This window comes from Periplaneta americana, chromosome 12 (genome assembly GCF_040183065.1).
Source record: "Periplaneta americana isolate PAMFEO1 chromosome 12, P.americana_PAMFEO1_priV1, whole genome shotgun sequence".
Taxonomy (NCBI): Eukaryota; Metazoa; Arthropoda; class Insecta; order Blattodea; family Blattidae; genus Periplaneta; species Periplaneta americana.
Genome location: NC_091128.1, coordinates 222,402 through 243,491, shown reverse-complemented (window position 1 = coordinate 243,491; position 21,090 = coordinate 222,402). Strand labels below are relative to the sequence as shown.

Genomic DNA, 21,090 nt, shown 5'->3' with positions numbered 1-21,090 from the left:
TTGATTCTGAATTAATAATGTTCCATTCTTGATAATCTATTATTAAATAAACTTATTTTACTTACCATTGTTCGTCTTTTGGAAAGCTGAAATAGCTTGCCTTTATTTGTGTTGTAATTATTTTCGCTGTTATGTGCTGCCTTTTTTTCTTACTAACACTCATTACAAATGTGCGAAATTATAAATATTTACACATTTAACAAGCATTCGCTTGTACCCAAAGATCCTACACATCCGATATGAGCTAAATGTTAAAGCAAAAAAATAATAATAGTCTATGTTCTCTTCTGCATTGCAGCAACAGTTTTCTCCTTGTCCCACAGATTAGACATAACTTGTAGTTTAGAAGCTGCTTTACTGTATGAATGTGAAGTCAAAAGTGTGTATTGAGACAAAGCACAGGTTGTTGTGGAAATACAACTTTAATAAAATAAATACAATACTTTTTACTTCTTTAGGCCTATCACAAATTAATTTAACATTTTCCGTAATTTTTCAATTACTTTTTTTTTTTTCAAATGAAAACTACTACATTAAATATCACAGTTAAAAACCTGACAAAAATATAGACCTGTTTCCTAATGTATTATCTGTAAACTACAGCATTCAAAAGACTCCAAAGTGTGGCATCAGCATACATACATTTGCAACAGTTTATTTTCTGAAGGCATGCACACTCTCGCAAGCCACAGCTAAGGAATCATTTTCATATACAGAAAGTTTTACGAATTTCTGTTGCATATAAAAACTGTTAGTGCCTCTACACAACAAATAAATTCATTCATCAAATGACCAAGGATCAGTAAATATCTTATCTTTTATTATTCCGAGCTCAACTAGAATGTGCCCCATCAGAATAAAGTATGTTCATGCTGAAGTGTAGCCTAAAGGATACAAGACTGAGTGACAGTAAATAGCAGGTGACGGAGTATAGAAGAAAAAATAATCAGTCAGGGTTTGAATTGGATGGGGTGAAGCTCTGTGCGTCAAATTTTACAGACCAACCAGCAAAATCAGTTTTTAAAAACATTGAGGTATTTCGTTGAAATTAATTATGAACTCATAGGATCAATTTTGTTCAAATTCAACTGACTCCTCTCATGAAAGAAAATTTAAAACTTTTGTAATAACAAACTATGTGTTTGTCTGTTGTCGCAAAATAAGAATTCATGTGTTTAGGAAATACGAGGGTTGGATAAAAAGTGATGGGAGCACTGCTGCTACATGAGACAGCCTTAGGGTGAGAACCAGTGCAGCGAGTGGTATGATATTCAGTCAAATACTGTGATGCCTTAAAGTACAGGAGAATAGTGTAAGCACTTTAACGACATGTTTACATAGCTGGAACAACGTTTGTGGATCAAAATTGAAGTTGCACGAGATCATACTGCACAAGATTGTTACCTGGCTTTACTTTTATCCAACTCCCGTAGTTTCAGCCTGCAAATGACACTTTTTTATGTACAAAATTGTTGGTTGGTTTGTTGTTACTTAACTCCATCCATAAACAGAAACTGAGGTGCGTAAGTCTGAATTTATTGATAAAACTCAATTTAATGGCATCTTTGAATGTGCGAATATGTGACTCGTGCCATAAAAAAAGTTTGTCAATTTCTGGATACGTAAAGTGAGGATAATATGTGAAGCTGATAGTTCTTGTGACATTGCAATATTCACTTGATCCTCCAGAGCCGCATACAGTAGGTATATACCGACAAACCGCCCAGTGTGCAGTCAACGATTCCCCAGTCTGCTACACATTATTTTTGTAAGTAATTAAATTTCCGTCAAATTATTAGAGATTTCATTGCGATTTTTTCTGGAATTATTAAGAATGCTACACTTACCAGACTTTTAATAGTACATTATGCAACGAGCCTATAATGACAGTAATTAAGACGCAAGTATGTTTGTTTATGAAACGAGCGCAAGCGAGTTTCATAATTTTCATACGAGCTTACCATTATAGGCATGTTTCATACGACTTTTTATGCTCGACCATATTTCTAACTTGAAATTATTAAGAAGTATTCACTTTATTTGTATCTGACAGAAGATCGGAAGTGACCTTGTTCATAGCTAGTGAATTGTGAGATGTGCGCAGACGCGAAAGTATTGATTTTTTCCGAGGAACAATAATGTCATTGACCTTGATGTAATGCAGAGAATGTATAATCTGGAAATTCATTTAGAATTGAAAAACGAGATGACAAATTGAATTTATTTGAATATTATTTACAATTAATGCTAATTATTATAGTAACAGAACATAACCTTCTGTGACAGTATTGGATTTCCAGCCTCCGTGACGTTTCCCTCATCTTTCGATTGCATAGCCGAGAATAATCGAATACCTGAACTTTAATGAATAGGTGTACTTTAATGATATGCATTAAAGGACTGCTACCAGGTGTATAATTACTACATTTCGGCATGGTCGAGCATAAAATACTTTTAATGTGCCTTTTCACATCGATATCTAACCTTTAAAAATTGAATCATAAGAAATCATCCTTAGGTATTAAATCCAACCATATGATAACACAATCTGACCTCAACACAGTCCAATTCTCAGAAGCTTCCCTATCTTTCAGTAGGACAGCTTCAATGCCAGTTTCTTCACGGTCTCCTCATCTTCACTAGACCTATATTCTGTCGTTTTGTACAATTATTTTTATATAAAAGCGAGATATGTTCCATCTAATAACTTATCAATAACAACTCACTATATATTTAAAGTAGATTATGTTTTAATGAACGAACATTTTCAACATTATTAGATCGTCTTCAGATTAACATAACAAAGTAAAATTTGACATCAAACATTAAGCAATTAAAAGTTACCACATTAAAACATACAGATTAAGATGACTAAAGCTGAGTTTAGAGTAACCATTTTCACATTATGAGGCGATTACATAGTGGTTTGACTGTGGCATTGTTATGTCGGACTATCCCAAGAAGAAGGAAAATTCATGGATGTTCATTATGCTCGAGTAACCAGCTGAGTTATAAGTTATTAGACAGGACATATCTCGCAATTTTGATTGCTTTTATATCAAATTGACTTCTCTGAAAACATGTCTTTGAAATTACAATTCTTTTAAGTATTTAAAATTGTTTTCTTGGCCCCAAGGTTGATAAAAAAAATTCTGCACACTCTTACTTTTATCTCATCTTCTCTAGGCAAATAAAAAATAATATCCTTGGATCCTCTCACTGTGTGGCAGACCATTTGTAGAGTACGAGGGAAAACAAAGTCACAATTCTCATAAGGATGATGTCTTCTTTTAATTCAATATATTACTGCAAAATTTATTTCTGTTCCTAATGAAAAAGTAGGAAAGGGTGACTGTATCCATGGTGATAATTCTCTTTCACCAGTTTTGATAAGAAAAGCATTGAAGTTTGCAGTGATATACTGAATTAGATGATGACACCACTTTGATTGTTTTTCCCATATAGTCTTCATTGCTTTTTCCTTTTCCATGAATCGATAGACCATAATTATTCCAAAGTTTTTTCAACAGCCTGATGACAGATGAAGCTTGCTTCCAAACTTTTTCCTTCCTTACATGAAGAAGATATTGCTACCATAATAATTTTCTCTCTTCACATTCAGTTAGCATATGTATCTTCAACCCTTGATATTTACTGTCAGTTTATTGTCCTCTCTACTATTTTCTTTGCACCTAATTCATCATAATTTTCTTCATCTGTGTTTTTAGAAGACGTACCGGTAGATATATGTGGGCTCTGATTTTCTTCCAATTTGTTTGTTACTTGTGAATTACTAGGCCTACCCTCATTTGTCAAAATACTCGTACATTCATCAACAGATAGCACGTTATAACTGTCATCATAGTCTTCCAATTTACAACGTTTGGTTTACAACTTTATTCAAATGGCAGAAAGTTTCAATATGGAAATTTCAACTGACAAATCTAAAGTGATGGCTTTTTTAGGAAAGGAACCAGTCCGTAGCAAAATATGCATCAATAGTAAAATCATCGAACAAGTCAAAAATTTTAGTTATCTCGGTTACCAAATTTCATATGAAGAAGAAAAGGATTTGAATGAGAAAATTATTAAATTCAACAGTGCAATGGGGATAATTAATCGATATTCAAACCAACCTTAGTATAAAAACAAAGCGCACCAGAATTTATAAAACATTGGCCAGACCTATACTCTGTTTTGGTGAAGCTTGGAGATTCGTAATATTGATTCACAAAGATTAACAGCGGCAGAAATGAGATTTATGCGTCGTACAGCGGGATACACGAGAATGGATCACATTAGAAATTTTGACATTATGAAAGAATTGCAGATTGAACCGATTACGGAATACCTACAGAAATACAGACAAAACTGGAGATCACATGTCATCAGAATGCCTCATTCTAGAATTCCACGCCAAATTTTAAATTACCATCCTGTGGGCAAGAGATCCTTGGGCAGATCGTTCAAGCGTTGGCAAGAGACCGTAACGGGCCACTAGGACCAGTACATGCAAGGATGATGATCATCATCATCATAGTCTTCCAAAGCAGAAACTTCTTTTTTCCATAGCAATATTAATGACTGGTAGAATAATGAATTCAATATTTTGTTCTGTTGGCAGATTTTCTTCCACTGATTGTAATTTCAAATTCTCGTCAGTATTAGCTAATAGCTGTATGATGCAATTTTCTGCAAAGTAGAAAAAAAATAGAATATCACGTGTTATTTTAACCTTTTCGCTGCTAAGGCTGTGAGAGTAACAGCAGACAATTTCATTATGTATCTTTGCATTGGCTTTCAAAACATAGAATGGAATGGCAATTTTTGAAAATGTTCAGTGATATACATTTATAAAATATTTTTAAATAGTTGAATCGTAATTATTGTATTATTAATTATTTTAGTCCTGCCACTGTATAACTAAATAAAGTTAACGAAAATAAATAATGAATGTATCTAGTATAGTTACAGTAAAACTCCATTTTAACATTCTCATTTTTAAGAAATAATATGTGAAGTCCCAGCCATACTACCTTAAGAATAATGTAATTAATTCCTGTTTTTAAGGAACTCAGTTTAAGGAAATTCCTGCTTTTAAGGAATAGTTGTCAAGTGGATTTTATGATGATGAATCCCAAAATATCGACTCAACTTTCAGTAATAATCAATAGTACCAGCATATACGATAGTGCATCTCAATCAGCAGTAATGCGACACCATATGGCAGTATTATTTTTATGGTCTTGCTTTGCATTGCTTTCGCAGACTGGTTGCTTTGTTTGCTTTGTTCTCGCCAGTTGTGTAGAGCCTGTTTCCAAGTTTTCTTTTATGCTGTTTATGCATCATTATAATAGCGACTAAGTGGAAGAAATTAACTATCAGACAGAAAGTGAAAATAGTAAGGGATGTCGAGGCTAATCCTCAAATAATATGGCAGAAATGCATGGTTTGTGAACTACTTCATTACAAAGAATAATGAAAAAATAATATTCAATACCGAGTGTTAGTGTGGTTTGGGTTCATCCAAACGGAAAAATATTCATGCCTCACCATTTGAAGAGTTAGAAAATATTATAATGAAATTTATTGTAAATAATAATTATAGGCCTAATTAAATGATTTTAATGTTTGGAATATAACAGACACGTTAGTAGGGTACTACTTGTTTTAGCCTCTTCTTCCCATTTTACGTAAACACTCTTTTAAGGAAAACCCCTATTTAAAGGAAAAAAAAGTAATCCCTCAGAGATTCGTTAAAAGGGGTTCCTACTGTATAATGAAATAGATACTGTCGTCATTTCCAGTGTTGGAATTTTCTTCATTTGTACAAGCATCAAGGTCTAATTTCACGAAACGTTTTTCTCTGATCTCCATGCAGACTAAAATAAGTTGAATCTATACGAAGAACCACTGCACATTAACATGACGTCATGTGTAGTTTCTCTGTTATAGGTGGCATGTGATGAAATGTTCAGCTTTCTTAATGTGATTCGTCTGTCTTCCCTCACAATTGAGGCATTCTCTGGAACAAGAACTTAACTACAAAACTTCAAACATTTTAGATCTGGTATAACAGCATTGTGCAGAATGACATTCAAATGCTTCTACAGGGTGCTGTGTGTGTTGGAGGGAAATAACATTTTGCCAGAAGGAAAACGAGTTATTAAGAATTCAATATGTGCTGGGAACGGAAAAATGATATAACATACGTTAAGTTGTTATTCCAGAGAATGCCTCACTTGAAGCAGCAGTGTTAATGTTTACTCTGTAAGAGCTGTCATTGGCGTCCCAGCACTAGTGGCTTTTAATGGTGATTGCCTTCCATCTTTAAACTTTCTGTACCACCTACGAGCAAACAGAATCCTTTGTAATATTTAATGCATCTTAGCACAAGATTTGTAGACACAAACCAAATTTCAGAATAATCTATTGTTCTTCACATGTCAACTTCATTGGCAATAGGCGAAACTAAACATGTCTGAACTTGATCGCCTGTTATAGGTTAAGACCAGAAATGAATTAACGATGTCATTATGTAATAAATGAGACATAAAAAAATTATAATTATTCATTACAGAACATCCTATGTAGAAACACTCTTCATGTCATACAGTAGCGTGCAAATTAATCCAAACAACATAATTACTTATGCAAAAACACTCAAACGGGATAAAAAAAGGATCTAAGACATACCTCAGTAATCTATGTGGCCTCCCTTGTTCCTAATAACAGCTCTGAGACGATTTGGCATGGATTCCACTAATTTCCCACAAATATTCTTCATTTCTTCATCGCGAAACCATACACCAGTGAGGGCAGAAATCATCTTCTCCTTTGTAGAACAATCCATTTTTTGCATTCTTCTTTTGCAAATTGACCACAAGTTCTCAATGGGGTTGATGTCGGGTGAGTTGCCTGGCCAGGGGAGTACCTGAATATTCTTCTTGTTGAAGAATCCTGTAGTTTTTCAAGACGTATGGCATGGTGCCAGGTCTTGTTGGAACACACCTCTGCCATCCGGAAATGATTTTTGCAGCTGGGGTACGATTCTGGTTTCCAATACGTGAATATATTTGTCAGAATTCATCATTCCCTTGATAGGTATTAATGCTCCAGGCCCTTCATGTGTAAAACAACCCCAAAACATTACTTTAGGGGGGTATTTGGGTGCTTGTTGGAGATGAGCTGCTGTTACTTTTTCGGATCCTTTCCGTACGTAAGAAACACGGTGGCCGTGGACCTTGAAATGAGACTCATTGGAAAAAAGTTTCCTTTTTTCTGGGGTGTGATGGATCCAGTCTCCCTGTATCGTTTTATGATCGAATTAACAGTAGCCAAACTGATGTGACATTCTCCAGCAATTTGCCTCTGTGTCATAGAAGAATGCTCTGCTAATGTTATAATTTTAGGCTGTTTTCGTGGAGTTGTATCCATTTGTGAAGACGACAGAATGTACACAGGATTGCAGTATTAAGTCTTCAACACAACTGAAATGCTTATAAGTACAAAACGACAGGCAAAATGTCACATATTATAAAAAAAATAATAATGACAGACCGTCAACAATGGAATTACACGTTCTACAGATGTCAATTAAAGCGGTATGAGCAGCTGTGAGGCCAACAATGACAGAAAATGTAAAAATATGTCGTGTTCGGATTAATTTGCACGCTACCGTATATGTACCTCCATCATGCCCCTTGTGTTTTATCACTGCTTTGATTGTGACATTTACAGGAGCAGAGTCACAAGTCATATCGACCTTTGTGCATTCTGACATTCCGGTGGAACTATTCCCTGCACCAGCTGGAGCCCATGGGCTATCACTTAGTGAACATGATGCTGCACAGCATCGTGTGTCTTATGTACTTCAGGTACGGTGTTTGCTTCCTTCATACATTACAAAATAGGCTATTTGTATATTCGCATAGAATGTAAGATATCAACAAGAAGGATAATATCTAGAGTTGACAAGCATTTATTAAAGAACACGGATTATTTTGCCTTAATTTACATTGTAACCTGATTACCATTTTATTACTATTTATCTTTGATCTGTAGGTAGTTAATATTTATATAAAATCCCGTGACTTGTATTATTATGCATTATTTGCAATGATAAGTTCACATTGTATTTTTTATAAATGTAATTAGTTATTAGTATGATCAGTTCCGAAAGTCAACGTTTCTTTTCATATCTGCGCATAGATCCAGCGAACTCTTGTTCGATTCTTGAAAATTAAATGAATATTTATCTCCTCATAGAAACTGGGTCTGTGTCCTTGTCTTGCTGATCGCTTTACTAAGGAATTCTGCTTTTATTGAATGTCTAGCATTAGTTTACACTTTTCATACAAATGAGGACAGAATGGGCCAAAGAGGCCAAACTAAAGGTAAGCGTTCAATACATCGTATCACTATCCTCGTACGAATCTCACACAACGGATATTTTAAGTGCAGTGCGTTCACTGTAACGGCTCCACCTCATCGCCTTATCAGATCCCCCTATCAGCTGTTTGAAACATGACGTCGCACGATATTGACATTGCTGAAAACAGAGGAGTTGAGGTTAGGTCTATTAATTATGACTGTTAGCGAATAAGAATTTGTAATTGCTTCATGCATCTTAATTGAAGACGAAGAAACGAAAGAAATATTGGTTACATAATATATATGTAAGAAATGACTTGATTACTGTAATGGGAACGCCTCAAATTATATAATTCTTCGCAATTTTCTACAAGCGAAATAAGTTTTCCGTCTGCCATTTTGGCGCGACACTGAACATGACACAACATAATAGTAACAGTTGAGCAATTAAAATTGACTTATTAAAGGAGCCATGATCGCAAGCATTGGAAAAGTTGCTCATCCAAGAAACGTGGACGGATTTGCCGAGAGGCGATGCGTGCGATATGATGTAGTGAACGCAGTTACATAACAATTAGAGCAAAGATTGTCTTTTTCCAATCCGTGCGATTCGTCCGATGAGTGCGATACGATGTAGTGAATGCTTACCTTAATACAACAAATGGTAATGGTCGCATGTGGAAATAAATTGACTTGGAAAACTATGGCCCACTAACAGCTTCCAATCTATGGCCGTCATTTTGACTCGTGTGATTAGCATAAAGAGTCCTTCTTAAAAGTAGAATAGTCAATTTTTGTTTTGTAATTAATACAGATTGAATATACCATGCATGAACTTAATTTTGAAACTGCTTCCTTTGTAATAGTCCCTCATAAAGTTATGACACTTTCAAGATATGTCTTGTTTCCTTTCTGTCCTCTTTGTGATGAGGGTACTAAGAAAAGGCTCTGATAAATCCAAAGAGATTGCATATAAATCACTAGTAAGTCCAGTAATGGAATATGGTGCTGCATGTTGGGATCCTTACAGATTAGAACATATTAAGACACTGGAAAAGATTAAAAAACGGGCTCTCAAGTGTTGTCGGAAAAATTCACCATTAAAATGGGACACACTCAAGGACAGGAGAACGCGAATTCGATTATGCGCACTGTTCAAAACATACAGAGGTGAGCCTGCCTGGAGAGAAATAAAAAATAGGTTGCAGCCGCCAAATTACTCTTCAAGGAACGACCACTCTTATAAATTGAGGGAAAGAAGACAGAGGACGGACACTGGAAAGTTTTCTTTTCTCAATCGTATTATCAGGGACTGGAATGCTTTACCTGCAGACTTACTAAAGGCTTTACCAACAACCAAAAATGTATTTAAAAATAGGCTTAAGGACTTTACTAATAGACGGTAGTATATTATACACAGTATTTAAAGGGTGTAAATGGATATTTTGTTATTGAAGAGTTGTATCAGTGAAGAATTATGTTGTCAGTCAAGTGTGTTGTGTCAGTGAAACGTGTTCCTGTCAGTGAAGCTTTATAGTTTATAGTGGCAGTGCAAAGTATTTGAACAGTGAAATGTTTTTGAAGTGTTAGTGAAATCAGGATAGAATCAGTGAAATGTGTCGTAGTTCCAGTGCAGTGAGTGAGTTGACAGCGAAATGGGTGTAGTCGAACTTACGTTTAAGGTACAAATTAGATTTACTTTAAATGTTATTTTAAGTGATCGTGCTTCATTTAATTTAGGATGTTCCCTGTTATTATTATTATTATTATTATTATTATTATTATTATTATTATTATTATTATTATTATTATTATAAATGATTGTTAATATTAATTATTAGTATTATTATTAATTGTCATTATTGAGTGTAATTAGTTACCACAGCCACCGGGTATATACCCATTGCAGTGTGAATAAATACATACATACATACATACATAAGTGCCTAATCCATTAGACATCGTACATCCCCATTATAAGCGTGGAAGCAGTACAGACTTCAAGATGTGTTTCTTACTGTTCATACACAGTGTCTCCTGAGTAAATTCAGGAAGTGAAACCCAGCAGCATCGTGAAGCTGGTCACAAAGTTCAGTCTGCACAAGTGCTGCAGGGTTGTTTACGAATAAGAACAAGAAGAGGGCGCAGTTAAGACATTTCACTGCAAGCCATGAGATCACGGTCTCGATTCCCGATGGGTCATGAGTTTTCTTAATTAATTCAGTCCTTCTGGTCGCACTATGGCCTGGCGTTCAGTCAGCTTCTACTGGGGTGAAGGCAGCAATCATATATAAGACAGCATTCCTACTGTTGTTAGTGCTGATTGTCTGTAAAGGTGGGAGCCTGTAGTAAGGATAACTTTACCTTTATATGTAACAGGATCTGTCATGGATTGTACAGTTTCTTATGCTTGTTGTACATTAAACATTAGTAGAATATATAAAATAAGTTGTACTGTTGCAGAATGTGCTCCATGTTTCTACCAGAAATCTCGAGTTTCATAGCATCGATGCTCTTTACCGTCCATCCAATCCATACTGAAGCTGTGAGTAACATATTGTTTGCCTATAGATCATAATTTTATCTTACAGTGGAATTACTAATAAGTAGTTTTAATTTTCAATCTTTTTTTCAGACTTCATTATCTTCACACTTTCGTACACCGATGTTAGGCCAGACAGCTGTTACAGTTCCATGGTATTTCTTCTTCAGTTTTCTCATGCTTCTTTTTAATACAATTTTGTTTTGGGATTCTAATTTTGCCCATCCTTTCATTGTGATTTCTCAAATTATTGCGACAATTTTGGTTCAACTTCTAGTTCATTCAGTTTTTTTTTTTTTTTTTTTTTCAGTTCTTATGAATCACATTTCTTAATTTGTGAAATATAAATATCGAACACATTTTTCACCTTTTAACATGATTCTTTTACTTTGAAATGCGAGTATTCTTTTTTATTGTTAGCCAATTTCGAAACTTTTGTTCCTTGCCCCTTCTATTTCTCTTTCATAACCTATACTTGTACTTTTTTTAATGTTGCTTTATATTTCTTCTTTTTAAGTTATAATTCGTGAGTTGGCAATATTGACTACTTATAAAACATTTTCGCATTCCAGAGATATTAGCCTCATCATAATTAATTATAGTACATATACATAATTTGACTCAGAAGTACTGGTACCATGTACCAAAATGATACGTGATACTCATAAGTACTGTTATTTGAAGACTGCGAATATAATTCCATTATAATTAATTTTCAATATTGAAAGCCAATTATTTTATTGTATAGTTTGGTATTCCCATCATTGTATGTGCTTATAGTTTCCTCTTGACTTCAAACAGAAGGCATCCTTAAGATGTCAACATAATAAACAAAAATTCAAACATCTGTACGGTGTGAAGATATGGAAGAGGAGTTTTTTTTATCTCCCATTGTAGTGTTGCCCTCATTGTACCATAGGAGGTGATCTACATTTCACCGCATGATGATGATTAATGGAGCAATAGTGGAATGCCAGTAGGGGAATTGGGAGCACCCTGCAAATACCTCCCACCAATCACTGTCTTCATCCACTACAAATACTACTTGAACCCATCAAGATTCGAACCTGGGTTACTAGCATGGAAAGCCAACATTCTAGTTGTTCAGCTAATGACGTGTCTTGGGAAGGAGAGTTTGAAGTACAAAGAGGAAATCTGGGTCACATTTTATCTTAATAATATATTAATGTATTTTCTCCATATCTTATGGTCCCAACATTGTCCCAGAAAAATATTTTATAGATAATGACGGGTAAGAATGAAGTCGTTTGGAAATGTTGAGTACTGTTACTGTGAAAAGAAAGTGTTTGTCGTAAATACTGTTGTGTTATATCTTATGTGAAGGCTATTTTAAATAGTTATGAAATCAGATCAATCCCAAATGGTGGATTGCTCTGCATAGTCCAATGGATATCTTACTAGTTGTTGGATCTGAGATTCATGGATTCAAACTCCTCAAGAGGACAATAAAATCCAAATCAGAAGTAAAGCTCTCGTAGATTTATGTCACATAAAAGAATCCAGTTTGATAGATGACCTGGGCAAAACTTATCGACCATTTCTCACCAAATAATGTCTGCAATTGAAAGCATTGTTAAACAAATACTATTATTATTAAAATGGAAGGTGATTTACAACTAGTTGAAATATCACTTGGAAGCCATTACTTTAATAAGATTTTGAAAATTTAGTCCTTAAATATTTTTTCTGTTGTGAGTTTGAACATGACAGGAATGCATTTTCTTTTTTTTTCACAACCCACTATGAAGAATATGATTATCCTTTTCAAGATCTAAGTATAAATGTATTATTACTGATAGTGATAGTGATTCTACAGGGAATGACCCTGTATTCATATATTGTAGATTCAGAAAGATACTGAGAACAGTGAGCCAATACATGGGCTATAACTGAGTAACAGACAGGTCACTTGAAAACTGTATATTATATATTTTTTTATTAAATTACGTACTCGTTGTATCTGTATCAAAAGTGAACAGCACAGACTACAGTTGCAGTATAATCCAGAGGAGAGCTGTTGTAGTGATACATGTGTGACTTAAATTTCTCAGAAATATTACTTATCGGAAGATAATATAGAATATGCTCTGCTGTCATGTCTAAGGGAAGGTAAATTTTGTGCAGGTGACTGGTGTGGTTGGGAGAGCTGAAACCTTGTCCTCAGTGTTCTTTCTTGCAGCCTTCATCCTCTACACAAAATCAACTAAAAGGAAACGTGTCACAGGTAAGATCTTGCATGCTGTGAGTTGTTGTTAACTAATGCTGAGTTCTGGGCATAGGCTTCCGCGGCTGGTGTACATGGTGTGTGGATAAGCTTCAGGGCTTCTACTGTGTTGTCTTGGTGTTATTGGCTGACGTTTCGACTGCTGTGTTATGGCCATCTTCAGAGCAGTTGTTGGATAAGGAAATAGTCTGCCGGCTCTTAGGACCAATCAGATGCCAGAAGGAGAACCTACGACCTATCACAGCAAGTACTCCCCCTATCGAGACTACTATATATATAAGAGCCGGCAGACTATTTCCTTATCCAACAACTGCTCTGAAGATGGCCACAACACAGTGGTCGAAACGTCAGCCAATAACACCAAGACAATGCGGTAGAAGCCCTGAAGCTTATCCACACACCATTAACTCTATTGCTCGCCAATATTTCTCACACTCAGTGAGTTTAGAGGAAAGGGCTGGACAGATTCTGATCCATTTCTTCCTGAAGACTGCACAATCGCCAAAGTGGTGAAGACAAAATTTCAGTTATGTTCAAGTGTTTTGACAAACAGTCATGTCCTGTGGGTAATCGAAAGGATGCAACTGCACTTTTCCTTGGATAATAATAATAAATAATAAATTTAGCCTGCTAGATCCCGTAAGGGCAAGGGCCTCCTGATTGACAGGGCTTGGCTCAGTAGACTTCACTCATTAGGAGTGATATCGAACTTGGCTGCACTTCTTCGTTTCTGTGTACACAATCTAAACACTGTATTCACTTGTAAATTCCCTATTCGCACCACACTACACACTGCGGACGGTTGCTTCTAGAACTCTTCATAGCTGTCTGTCTCTCAGGAATTATGTTTTGTACATTGAAACACTCCCATCTTTTATTACTTGAAATTTCGTGGAAATGGTGTGATATTATATCTTGTTATTTCCATTTGTTTAAATGATAAAGTTCACAGGAGGTTTTGTAAGATTTTACTTCCCTTCTTAGCAAGACGGTCAGCAGCTTCATTGCTAGATAATATCACAGTCTACTATATACAGTCACGAAGCTTGAGTTTTGAGGGTGCTAGAAACAATAGACTGTGCCGGTACTATTTTGCATTGCCTGTAATGAGGCAATATTAGCGATCCTAATGGTGAGCAACTATCTAATGTATGCATATTTACTACGTATTGAGCTTCGTGACTGTCATAATATCCACAGTGTGTCGGTACTCACTGAAAAACCAACCTTTTGTTAAGCTTCATCATATGGTGTATAATTTTCCAACATTTTTTAGATGTCAGATTGTTTGTTATAATAGCGATTTATAATCACAGAATACAATAGCTTGTTGAATATAAGAGAACGAATACAACAGATTCTGAAGTGTCGAATAGTAGCTCCATGACATAAGAATTTATGTAGCACCAGTGTGTGCTCCATAATATTTTTAAAAACATTTTTGCTTCAAATACGAAAAAGTAATCCTATAATTTCACATCTCTATTTATTAATATGTTCTTTGTGCAGGTTGGCGACACTTGATTCTAGCCATGATTTCTGTGGCCACTGCAATGTTGTGTAAAGAACAAGGCATCACAATCACGGGTATTTGTGCTGTGTATGAGCTGATAGTTGCTCAGAAGGTAAGACTTGGAGAATCAGTTATCTCCATTCACTTGGCACCTTCTGCTGAATATAAAATTGATTGACAATATAACTCTTAAATTTTAAGTAGCTAGGACCAAAAGTTTGATTTTCGAATGTAAAAATTAACTTATAACAAACACCATTAAGTTTGAAAAAATTCAGTTGCTAAGCAGTAAAATTAGCCATGTAGAATAATTATCAAACTGTGTTAATAACATCACTGTTCAGTATTAATTGACTGATACATTACAATTTATTATTAAGTTTGAAAAATTGTAAAATAATGAAGGAGGGTGATTAAAAATTATTTCAGTCTTTCAATTGATTTTGGTTTTAGTTAATTTCTGTAGCTGTCTTTCACATTGCTGTATCTGGCGTCTCTGATTTCCTTTCATTATGTTGCCTCCACTGTATATATGGTTGTTTTTCTATGATATTACAATTTCCTTCTTATTCTTCAATTTCTCAATGTGTCTGAAGTTTACATTTTCTTAAATACATTTACAATATACAGAAATTGCGAGTTTTTTTGGGCCTTATTATCTGAACAACTTTGGTGCATCACCCACTAGATAGGGACACTTATGTGAATGACGTAAGTTAAGTGCCCACCATTAGATAAAAAGAAATTTCTGGCTATAAATTATCTCAGGAGAAATATGCCCACAATTTAGAAGACATCTTAATTTCAGTGTACCTTATATATATCAGGAATTTGTTTGAGTGTAGACCAAACACTTCTTTTGCATATATATTATTCTCTTATGAAGTCAAGGTTTGACTGTGGCTATCTTATTTATGGTTCAGATAATAAATCAAAGTTCCGAATTTGAAACTTCGTTTGTCATTAGGGTTTGAGACTTGTAACAGGAACTTTGTGATCCATTGGATAGACAGCATCTGTTGCAAGTTGGGGGAACTCCTTCTGTGTCAGCAGTGAAATCTTCCAATACAGCCAGAGCACAACATTCCACATGTCCTTTATTCCTCGCCAGCAGAAAAAATCCACGGTATCATCGTCCAGCTGGTGTCATGTTTCAGGAGATACTGTCTGACCTGGACATGGAGGAGTATCTCTGCACACTATCATGGTTTCTGAGTCATCCCATGTTTGATGTAAATTTGAGTGGATATCTGTAGAGTTTCACATCAGTTTTTATTTATATACTATAGTTTAGTAAACTGTGAAGATCCCTTATATAGATCCCACATGGATGATTGTGTAGGTTGCTCCTTTGTTCCAGTCAGACAAATGTATAAATTCAAACTAATTTGCTGTATCGGTATTTTTATTGCAGAACTTCGTACCTTTTTCAGAAACTTGATCTTTTTAATCTAAGAACTGTAGGACAGTTATCTTATCTGTACTGATTCACTATCAATATTTATATCCCATTAACCCTTTAGAGTCTTTTTCATTCACTGCACTTCTCAGATTCTGATGTGGGAATGGTGTAGATTCTTGACCATGTTGATATTCGTAGGAATGAGGAGGCAGATGCTGTGGAAAGAGATGCTGCTGTGAATTGCACAGTAGTATATTTTCATGGTGACTGGCAAGACGTAATAAATTACATCACTCATTCTCTTTGGTGATAATGGGTTGGTTTCCAGTGGTTAGGTATTAGCTTGCGTCATTAACCCCTTCTAGCTTCTCAGTAGAGTAGTCCTGTATGTACAGTTTAGTATGGTGGCAGTAGTGGTGAAGAAATTATGAGAAGTGTGCCTATAAACATGCTGTAAAACAATAATATTTTCATTTTCTCTAAAAGTAAATGTGATCATTTTAAATATAAGAGTTTTCTAATTATGGCTTATGGTGTAGTTGTTGGTTGTTTCAACAATGTAATGAAAACATTCCATTGATTAGAACATTTGAAGGTTACATAACCATGAATGAAAGCCACAAATTTCGCATTTCTTAGGTTATACTTACTTACTTACTGGCTTTTAAGGAACCCGGAGGTTCATTGCCACCCTCACATAAGCCCGCCATTGGTCCCTATCCTGAGCAAGATTAATCCATTCTCTATCATCATATCCCACCTCCCTCATATCCATTTTAATATTATCCTCCCACCTACCTCTCGGTCTCCCTAAAGGTCTTTTTCCCTCCAGCCTCGCAACTAACACTCTATATGCATTTCTGGATTCGCCCATACATGCTACATGCCCTGCCCATCTCAAGCGTCTGGATTTAATGTTCCTAATTATGTCAGGTGAAGCATACAATGTGTGCAGTTCTGTGTTGTGTAACTTTCTCCATTCTCCTGTAACTTCATCCCTCTTAGCCCCAAATATTTTCCTAAGAATCTTATTCTCAAACACCCGTAGTCTTTGTTCCTCTCTCAAAGTGAGAGTCCAAGTTTCACAACCATACAGAACAACCGGTAATGTAACTGTATTATAAATTCTAACTTTCAGATTTTTTGACAGCAGACTGGATGATAAAAGTTTCTCAACCGAATAATAACAGGCATTTCCCATATTTATTCTGTGTTTAATTTCCTCCCGAGTATCATTTATATTTGTTACTGTTGCTCCCAGATATTTGAACTTCTCCACCTCTTCAAAAGATAAATTTCCAACTTTTATATTTCCATTTCGTACAATATTCTCGTCACGAGACATAATCATATACTTAGTCTTTTCGGGATTTACTTCCAAACCTATCTCTTTACTTGCTTCCAGTAAAATTTCCGCGTTTTCCCTAATCGTTTGTGGATTTTCTCCTAACATATTCACGTCATCCGCATAGACAAGCAGCTGATGTAACCCGTTCAATTCCAAACCCTCTCTGTTATCCTGGACTTTCCTAATGGCATACTCTAGAGCAAAGTTAAAAAGTAAAGGTGATAGTGCATCTCCTTGCTTTAGCCCGCAGTGAATTTCTTAGGTTATTTGTTTGAAAATATGATATTTTAATGAAATAAAAGATCAAGTGTAAATTCCTTTGAAGAAGGACATGATTTGCTGTGTTCATTTTGCAGCTTCGTCTGAGTGACCTGCATTACATGCTGCGATCAGTGGTGAGTGGGAAAGGCTCACTTCATCCATCATGGACGTCAGATGCAACAAAGCGACTGAGTGTGCTAGGAGCCACAACACTGTGTCTTCTCATGATAAGACTGCAGATCATGGGTTCTCGGCTACCCGTATTCACTAGGTAATTTATTGGACTTACCTGTTCAACAAGATAGTGAGCACCATCTACTTGAGGCTGCAGATTACTAATATATTTTTTATTTTATTCAACCTTCAGTTCCACACTCTCATATAGACGTGGACAAATTATGTTATTGGCAAAATTTACGATTTTGTGACATATTTTTACAAAATTTGACTTTTCAATTTAGACTAATGTTGACATTTTTATGATTATAGTACTTAGAAATATGTAAAAATGTCAACTGTAATCTAAATTTGAAAGTCATATTTTGTAAAATTATACCATAAAACTTGTCAATTTTGCTAATAATTTGTCCACGTCTGTAGTTAGTATTGGCAACTGATTTATTTTATATCTTTGTCAGTCTGCTGTAGAAATTTAACATTGTTCGCAATGTGAAGGGAGGTTTAGATATGAGGTCATTAATAGTTCCATTGTTGTTTCCACACCTGTGGAGTAACGGTCAGCGCGTCTAGCCGCGAAACCAGGTGGCCCGGGTTCGAATCCCAGTTGGGGCAAGTTACCTGGTTGAGGTTTTTTCCGGGGCTTTCCCTCAACCCAATATGAGCAAATGCTGGGTAACTTTCGGTGTTGGACCCCGGACTCATTTCACCGGCATTATCACCTTCATTTCATTCAGATGCTAAATAACCTAGATGTTGATACAGTGTTGTAAAATAACCCAATAAAAAAAATTGTTCCAGTCATCCAATGGAATGAACTGTTTCTTATTCATTTTATTGAAACATTACAATGAGAGGAGTTTGGCCGGCACCGTGGATCATGTCCCGGCATAGCTCAGTTGGAAAGAGCACTCAGTGCACAGAGCTGAGAGGTTCTGGGTTCGATTCCCGGTGGCGGAACGAATTTTTCTCGAATTAAATGGTGATAATACACATTGGCTGCTTAATAGTAGTCGTGTAATATTCAATAATGAGGATGGCGAGACCTCATATATAATGAATATGTGACGTTTAAGTAAAAGCTGAAGAAGCTGACAAGAAGACCCTATAGAGTTGTATGTATATTATGTTTATTCATTATTTTATTTTAATATAGAATTTACTTTGCAAAGTTTCCTTGGGTCAGGGTTGTCTCAGCACAAGATTTGTTCTTGCTCAACATGGAACCAGTTTTCTGAACAATCTTACTAACGCACTTCTTGTATAAACAAAAGAGAAAATGCTGTGTTTAACATAATATTTAACCATGTCAAGTATAAAAAATGCAGTGTGAATCAAGAAACCAAACTACTTTAAATGAGCTTTGTCTCTCTGATTGTCTGCAGGTTTGACAATCCAGCATCAGTGGCGCCAACACCTGTTCGACAGTTGTCATACAACTACTTAATCAGTGTTAATTTGTGGCTACTGCTGTTCCCATGTGATCTCTGCTGTGATTGGACCATGGGCACCGTGCCTTTGGTGGATTCATTTCTTGACCCTCGTAACGTGGCAACGTTGATCTCCTATGCAGTGCTCCTGCTTCTTACGTACGTTGCTGTGGTCACAGAGAACAGACAGCAAGCCACTGTCATCATTATGGTGAGTTTCAATGTTAGAACAGGTCTAGACTTAGCCTGGTGTGGCTGCAGAAGGGTATCTGTCGGATACAGGGGGGAGAGCCATTAATCCTTCCCATTTAAGGCCTTAAGGTACCAACCTGGACAAATGCCCAATGTCCCATCCCTACCTTCCCTGGTGCAGCTGTTAGTAAGCATAATTTTACAAGGGAGGGGCTACTCATCAATTAGCACTGGTCAGCTTGATGAGTTAATGACTGAATTTGGTATAATTTTCCTCTATTCAATACCTAATTCCCTCTTTACTCTTTCCTATCCAGTCCTCTGACTGAACTCTTACTTTCTTCGACCCCGACGGCATTAGAGCATTCGAGGCCTAGGGGTTCATTTCCCTTTCCTTCCTCCTCTTTCTACTTTTCTGTTCCTAGTGCTGACCTGCTGTGGCACTAAAATCGTCCTCCAGTGGCTTAAGGAGGGAAAGCTGGTGATCAAGATCTCCCAGCTAGGTCCAATGGACCTGTCGACCAACAGCAGGTGTGGTCCTCCAGACATCCTGGGGGTTGTGTGTGTGTATGTGAATGAAGTAGCCACCAAAACGTTAAAATATGGTGTTCACTTAAATCAGCTACCGTAAAGTGGGGTGACTTTGAATGCTGAGGTGACTTTGAACAGTAATTTATCTCCTTTCTAAATTAAATGCTGTACCCAATTGCGAAAAAACTGTTTAAGTTGTCAATAAATTAGTTCAGTTTTTTCGCAATAGGGTACAGCATTTAGTTTAGAAGGCCGCTAAATTACTGTTCAAAGTCACCTCGGCGTTCAAAGTCACCTCACTTTACGGTACAACTTGCCATTTTCACTCCAATATGAAATGAGTACCATTAAGGTAAAAATTATCCGGAGGTAAAATAGTCCCCCAATCAGATCTCCGGGCGGGGACTACTTTAATGGTACAGAATCAACTAAACATCCTACAATGGAATGCTGGCGGTATAACATCAGCTAAGAAGACAAGAAATGGATTCGGAACATCTCAAAATCTGTGCTTCAGTGGCTGACCATGATAATATCTTTGAAAAATATTGGAGTGCAAGAGGTCAAATGACTTTATTGTCAAACGCCTGGCATTAGAAAACAACAACAACTTAGTCTGGTGTCTGACCGGCTGACTTTTATGAATTCACATAATTAAATTGATACTTTTACTGTGCTAGGTAATGTGCAAATGTAATTGCGTATCCCATTTAAAAACTAAACTGAATTACATACATTAAATATATGAGAAAGATTACAGTTTTAGTCCGGGAGTGTTACATCTGATAAAGCTTGCATTACTTACGACTGATGATGATGATGATGATAATAATAATAATAATAATAATAATAATAATAATAATAATAAATTCATTGATTAATGTGAAATGCACTTTTTTTTAATTAAAAATATATTAGTAGGTTCTGCTCCATTGATTATGGAACATGTTTTAGGTGCCTTAATTTGTCTTTTTCAGAATCTAAAAATGCGAGATTTCTTCATAATTGATCGTGCATTTTAAGTTAGTAAGTTGGGTCAGCCACATCGTATTCAGGTTAATGAACCGTACTGTTCT

General features: G+C 35.8%; 1 protein-coding gene across 1 annotated transcript in view; it reads left to right on the top strand.

The window, feature by feature from the left end:
* Window positions 1-21,090, top strand: part of LOC138710102 (protein O-mannosyl-transferase Tmtc3-like) — a 58,924-nt gene that overhangs the window by 18,399 nt on the left and 19,435 nt on the right. The window contains exons 3-8 of the mRNA XM_069840734.1: window positions 7,741-7,877; window positions 10,837-10,918; window positions 13,061-13,160; window positions 14,670-14,785; window positions 17,780-17,955; window positions 19,247-19,502. Coding sequence (XP_069696835.1) covers window positions 7,741-7,877; window positions 10,837-10,918; window positions 13,061-13,160; window positions 14,670-14,785; window positions 17,780-17,955; window positions 19,247-19,502 — 867 coding nt within the window. The remainder of the gene's footprint in view (window positions 1-7,740; window positions 7,878-10,836; window positions 10,919-13,060; window positions 13,161-14,669; window positions 14,786-17,779; window positions 17,956-19,246; window positions 19,503-21,090) is intronic.